This window comes from Salvelinus sp. IW2-2015, linkage group LG10 (genome assembly GCF_002910315.2).
Source record: "Salvelinus sp. IW2-2015 linkage group LG10, ASM291031v2, whole genome shotgun sequence".
NCBI lineage: Eukaryota > Metazoa > Chordata > Actinopteri > Salmoniformes > Salmonidae > Salvelinus > Salvelinus sp. IW2-2015.
Genome location: NC_036850.1, coordinates 18,179,741 through 18,186,767, shown reverse-complemented (window position 1 = coordinate 18,186,767; position 7,027 = coordinate 18,179,741). Strand labels below are relative to the sequence as shown.

The 7,027-nt window shown below is 41.7% G+C and overlaps 1 protein-coding gene across 1 annotated transcript in view; it reads left to right on the top strand.

The window, feature by feature from the left end:
• Positions 1–5,831: 5,831 nt before the first annotated feature.
• LOC111969445 (dysbindin domain-containing protein 1) overlaps positions 5,832–7,027 on the top strand; it is a 47,990-nt gene continuing 46,794 nt past the window's right edge. Inside the window, exon 1 of the mRNA XM_023995601.2 lies at positions 5,832–6,063. Within this exon, the coding sequence (XP_023851369.2) occupies positions 5,832–6,063 (232 nt within the window). The remainder of the gene's footprint in view (positions 6,064–7,027) is intronic.

Here is a 7,027-nt window from a genome sequence, read left to right as displayed (position 1 = left end):
AATAGCTACCCGGACTATCTGCTTTGACCCTTTTCCCACTAACTCATCACATATGCTGCTGCATCTGCTTGTATTCAGTCCTGTTAATTATATGTACATATCCACCTCACTTACCTCTTAACCCTGCACATATGTTATGTATTTTTTTATTCAACCTTTATTTTATCACGGAGTCATACTGCGACCAAGGTCTCTTTTACAGATGAGCCCTGAATTACATAAAATACACTAAATATAAATACAAAAAGCAAGCAGAAAGAAAAAAAGTCAAAATAACACAGCAATCAGTAAAGAGGCAGCAAAACATCACATTTAAGAGCATTTTGAATATTTTTTGCACCTTATCTGTGGAACAAACTCAAGCTAATTTATCTAACTCATTAAAGACCAAAGGAATTTCCAGAGTTAGCCATCCTTGAGCTCAGGTGTGGTAACTCATGTGTCAAAAGTTTAGTAATGTTACGTACAATGGGACTTTTTATAAAAGGGCTTTATAAATTGGAAAAACTTGTCAATAATCAACCGACTGGCTTTCTTGATGTCAATAGTAATCTCTCTGGTACACAATCTGGTTTTCGCTCAGGTTATGGATGCGTCACTGCAACCTTAAAAGGTCCTCAATGATGTCACCATTGCCCTTGATTCTAAGCAATGTTGTGCTGATATTTTTGACTTGGCCAAAGCTCTTGATACTTTAGACCATTCCATTCTTGTGGGCCAGCTAAGGAGTATTGGTGTCTGAGGGGACTTTGGCCTAGTTTGCTAACTACCTCTCTCAAAGAGTGCAGTGTATAAAGTCAGAAATTCTGCTGTCTCAGCCACTGCCTGCCACCAAGGGAGTACCCAAAGACTCAAGCCTAGGCCCCACGCTCTTCTCAATTTACATCAACAACATAGCTCAGGCAGTAGGAAGCTCTCTCATCCATTTATATGCAGATGATACAGTCTTATACTCAGCTGGCCCCTCCCRGGAYTMTGTGTWAAATGCTCTACAACAAAGCTTTCTTAGTGTCCAACAAACTTTCTCTACCCTTAACCTTGTTCTGAACACCTCCAAAACAAAGGTCATGTGGTTTGGTAAGAAGAATGCCCCTCTTCCCACATGTGTGATTACTACCTCTGAGGGTTTAGAGCTTGAGGTAGTCACCTCATACAAGTACTTGGGAGTATGGCTAGACGATACACTGTCCTTCTCTCAGCACATATCAAAGCTGCAGGCTAAAGTTAAATCTAGACTTGGTTGCTCCTCTTTCACCCCAGCTGCAAAACTAACCCTGATTCAGATGACCATCCTACCCATGCTAGATTACGGAGACATAATTTATAGATCGGCAGGTAAGGGTGCTCTCGAGCGGCTAAATGTTGTTTACCATTCGGCCATCAGATTTGCCACCAATGCACGTCACAAAATAGATGGCATCATGAGGGAGGAAAATTATGTGGATATATTGAAGCAACATCTCAAGACAGTCAGGAAGTTAAAGCTTGGTCGCAAATGAGTCTTCCAACTGGACAATGACCCCAAGCATACTTCCAAAGCTGTGGCAAAATGGCTTAAGGACAACAAAGTTAAGGTATTGGAGTGGCCATCACAAAGCCCTGACCTCAATCCTTTCGAAAATGTAGGCCTCCTTTCTCGCGCACACAAACCTGACTCAGTTACACCAGCTCTGTCAGGAGGAATGGGACAAAATTCACCCAACTTATTGTGGGAAGCTTGTGGAAGGCTATCTGAAACGTTTGACCCAAGTTAAACAATTGAAAGGAAATTTTGTTACATTAATCTTAAGCAAGGCATCAAGCACATCACAGATCGTAAATTGTTGAAATGAAAACAAATAATCACTAGAAGTTGACGGGTTAACCATCGAGTCAGCTAGAAGCTGGCAGAGGGAAGAGCAGTTGATTGACCAGGGTCAATTTATTTCACCAGGTAGGCCAGTTGAGAACAAGTTCTCATTTACAACTGCGACCTGGCCAAGATAAAGCAAAGCAGTGCGACACAAACAGAGTTATACATAAACAAACGTACAGTCAATAACACAAGAGAAAGTCTATATACAGTGTGTGCAAATGGCGTGAGGTGGTAAGGCAATAAATAGGCCATAGTAGCAAAGTAATTACAATTTAGCAAATGAACACTGGAGTGATAGATGTGCAGATGACGTGCAAGTAGAAATACTGGTGTGCAAAAGAGCAAAAAAGTAAATAAAAACAATATGGGGATGAGGTAGGTAGATTGGATGGGCTATTTACAGATGGGCTGTGTACAGCTGCAGTGATCAGTAAGCTGCTAAGATAGCTGATGCTTAAAGTTAGTGAGGGAGATATAAGTCTCCAACTTCAGAAATGTTTGCAATTCGTTCCAGTCATTGGCAGCAGAGAACTGGAAGGAAAGGCGGCCAAAGGAGGTATTGGCTTTGGGGGTGACCAGTGAGATATACCTGCTGGAGCGTGTGCTACGGGTGGGTGTTATGGTGACCAGTGAGCTGAGATAAGGTGGAGCTTTACCTAAATAATTTAAAGCACTATTTCTCAAATAAAAAGCTTACTGAGATAAAATGATTAAAAGCGTCACTTATCCTATTCTTCTCGGTTATGATGCCAGTCAGACAGAACTTGCTTAGGCAAGAAAGAAAAGGAATTTGTACGCTTTAGTCCACTTAATGTTTTCCAAAAATGTGGAAAGATCACAGGAGTCGGAGCTTAAAACGTAGCTTGATTTAGCTTTCTTACTTGCATGTGTTACGTACGCCTCCTGGAGGAACACCCTGCTACATCTCAACTCCTCGTGGAGTGAAAAAGTATGTGATCGTAGGTGCAGGGAAGGATGACAGAGGACGAGAAAAATACAATTTACAGGGAATTTATTATTCCTTAACACGGTAAGGTGGGGAAAAGGGGCTGGATGGAACCAAAGCAAAGAAAGTATAAGTTAGAGACCCCTCTCCTACCTTACCACTACTTCCCTAACCTTTAGCACCACCTGGCACGCTAACCAAAATACAGGGGGTGGTCCACCCAGGTCTTACCTAGTGTGCATGGACAGATTCAATACTATGGGTTATGTATTCCTGCAGTCCTCTTGCCTAAACACTCCCAAGGTGCGTTCCCCTTCCCCCCAGGAACAAATGAAACAGAATAATTACTTATACTTAGTGTTTTTGGTTATTGAAATTGTTTACTAAGTCCTATTGGCATACACATACCTCAGAAGGAGCGGCTACAAAATAATATCCACAAAAGTTTTACTGACCGCCACAACAATCAACACAGGACATAAAAAGAAGCTCTCTTCTGACAAAGGAAACCAAGCTGGAGAAGGAGTTGGTAATTGAAGCTGTTTCCCCTAACGAGAGGGAGGGGTCAGAGGTCCAATCAGCGATGGGGCCGACCAATCAGTTGCTTTAGGATTCCAAGAAGCCATTTCCTGAGATACACACACATACAAACCCACAACAACACAGAAACTGGGGAACGTAACACATGAGATAATTGAGCGCTTATACGTTTTGTTCTATGAGATATCAGCCAGTTAACGTGATCTTTATGAATTATGAAGCCTTTGGGTGTCTTTTATTTCATTACATAAACGCTTCATAATTCACAAAAGTAATGTTAGCTGATGAAGATTATCATGTAGAACAAAACATATAAGATCTCCTTAACCTGTGTTAACCACAGACCTTATTTTTGGCGTTCATCCAAAAACCCTACAAAAACTCAATTTTCCCATGAGCTTTGTTCAATGCACCATGCTGGAATTAGTGCGTACAAAAAGACGCCATTCCTATTGATGTCTATAGCAGGCTCCTCAGAAAAATTACTTTGTTGGCAGTAAGACTCAGGAAATCCTGTTTGAGTTGGGGTTTGATAGTCCTGATTATATGCTGATCTACCCTGGTGTCTATATTGCAGGTTTTTGCCTGCCCTTCACATTTAGTGAGATAACTGAACAAACATGGATCTCATCTCGGCATAAAAACATACATATTGTTGTTCATTGACCATGTGTGAGTATATACACACATAGAGCAGCTGAGTTACTTTTTTAAATATTATATTTGGAAATGTTTACAGTGTAGTGGAAAAAGACAAGTTCATCTTCACAAATAGGAAGTTGCTGTTGATCTTCAGTAGTATTTCTATCAAATGTTACAATAAAAAGACTGAGGTAGAAAGAAGAGTCACATTAGCACTGCAGTAAGTGATCGTCTGTGTGGGTCAGGGGAGTGTTTGTGTCTCTGAGCCCAGCCTGGGGGCCTCATGTGGGGGCAGACACCAGGCCTGCAGGGCCCTGGCCCAGGGAGTGTTCAGCCACACTGCTCTACAGGGGCTTGAAGCCTAGCTCCTCCATAGGGATCCCAAAGGCCTGCAGCTTGGCCTCATAGGTTCTCAGTAGGTCATTATGGGCCTACCCATCAGACAGAGATGTTAACATTTTTATTGACAGACGCTATTATCACTTTGCCTTTAAAGATGAGAATGTATTGATTTTAGATTGGTTAGTTATTCTATTACATAGTTATAATCCTGTTGTTTTCCCCTTAATGTACAAAACTAAATAGGGTTCCGAACCAAAAGGCATTGTATTCAGCCAACACCCTCACCTTACAAATCCGCGCCAACTCATACTGCAAGTCTTTGATCGCAATGTTCTTGGAGTCCAAAACTTCCTGCAAGGAAAAAACAAATAGAGTTGTTTGGCTGCAGAATAGTCTACCGTAAGCTTCCACCAGTATAACTACGCTCACAGGCAAGGTTTACAATTTGATGTGGTTGAAGCCARWMGAMAATCAGCTTCTAGGACAGTAGYGTAGAGAAACCTGATKGCAAGGACTTAGCAACAGKAAACATASTCYKACGATGGAATGAAGATCACAGTTTTCTGTTAAGAACACTTCTCTGTTTTAATCTTGAATGACAACTTGGCTTGTATCCAGTATCCACCACAAAGCAGGTCTGATGAGGTGTGGTGCTAGTTGTTTTCACAACTCTACTGTTAGCTCAACACAAGAGAGTAGGTTACTAGTGTAGCTTCTTTGGTATGATGGAGCTGTGTAGTCTTGTGTAGTCGGGGTGGTTTGGGTTAAGGCTGAAGCAGGATGTGGACATGAAGCTAGGGTTAGGGTTAGGTATCCCAGGGAGGGTAGCATACCTCCAGTTTGCGTGTGACCACGCCGAGGGCGGTGTGGTCCAGGTTGGAGGCAGACAGCACCTCGTTGAGCTGAGCCTCCTTCTCCAGGGTGTTGGTCAGAGCCCCCAGTTTCCTCTCCAACAGGAGGTTCTTAAAGCCACTCGTCTGCTGCACCTCCTGGATGGCCTGGGTGAACTTCTTATACAGGTCATCATGCTCCACCTGGACCTGCACCACACAGACAAAGGATTGGCTCAGCTCAGTTAGAAACACAGATCAGTTAAGCATGGATCAATTTGATAGAATTACATTTGATTCAATTCTGTTCCATGTTTTGGGTGTGTGAGTGCATAACAGAGGGACTGTCCTTCAATAGTAGCCATTATAGTAGCCATTGTATGGGTGAAAAGTGTCCAGTTACTAGGAGGTTTTTAGTCAACCTAATAAACGGTCTGTGTAGTTAGTTTGTGCTGTGGTCTCCTGTACACAGGGTAAAAGGGCAGAAGGACTCATCCTTGAACTCCTCTGTAATCACGTCAAAGTATACAATGGTGGGAAACTCCTTTTTTTATTCGATGGGAACACAGATGTCAGTGTAGATGCCGTTTTAGTTCTAACCCTTAATCTCATGATCAATTATTTTCTCAGATTCTTCCCTGTCCCAAATTTGAAAAGGCTAAACTTTCTGTTTGGCATGGGTCCACAAATCCTCAAAAGGATCTACAGCTGCACCATGGAGATTATCCTAACTGGTTACATCACTGCCTGGTATGGCAACTGCTCGGCCTCCGACCGCAAGGCACTACAGAGGGTAGCGCATACGGCACAGTATGTCACTGAGGCTGAAGTCCCTGCCATCCAGGACCTCTATACCAGGCGATGTCAGAGGAAAGCCCTAAAAATTGTCGAGGACTCCAGCCACCCAAGTCATAGACTGTTCTCTTTGCTACAGCATGGCAATCGGTACCGATGCAAAATCTGTAACCAACAGGATCCTGAAAAGCTTCTACCCCCAAACCATAAGACTCATAAATAGTTACACAAATGGCTATCCAGACTATCTGCATTGACACTTTTGCACTAACGGTTTTGACTCACATACTCTGCTCCTTCCGCTTATTATCTATCCTGTTACCTAGTAACTTTACCCTTATCTATATGTAGATATCTACCTCAATTACCTCTACCCCTAGACATCGGCTTGGTACTGATGTGCTGTGTATATAGCCAAGTTATCGTTACTCATTGTGTATTTATTCCTGGTGTTATTATTTTTCTATAATTTTTCAATTTTACTGTTGGGAAGTAAGCATTTCACTGTTAGTCTACACCTGTTGTTTACGACACATGTGACAAATACGATTTGATTTGATTTGACACACTCACACACAGACCAAACTCGTGTGTCCATCCATCCATGTTTTGTCTCCTGCAAAAACAGTACTAGTCAAAAGTTTGGACACACCTACTCATTCAAGGGTTGTTCTTTATTTTGACTATTTTCTACATTGTAGAATAATAGTGAAGACATCAAAACTATAAAATAACATATGGAATCATGCAGTAACCCAAAAAGTGTTAAACAAAGATTCTTCAAAGTTGCTACCTGTCATGCCCTGGCCTTAGTTATCTTTGTTTTCTTTATTATTTTAGTTAGGTCAGGGTGTGACATGGGGGATGCAGGTGTTTTTATTATTGTCTAGGGGTTTATGTATGTCTATGGTTGCCTAGATTGGTTCTCAATTAGAGGCAGCTGTCTATCGTTGATGATGATGATCCAAGATGGCGTAGCAGTGTAGACGTGTATTTTTTAGTGCTCTCGTGCACATTGTATTTTTTCGTACTTCTTGTATATATTTATTATTTTTTTTTCTATCTCTTTTCGATTTT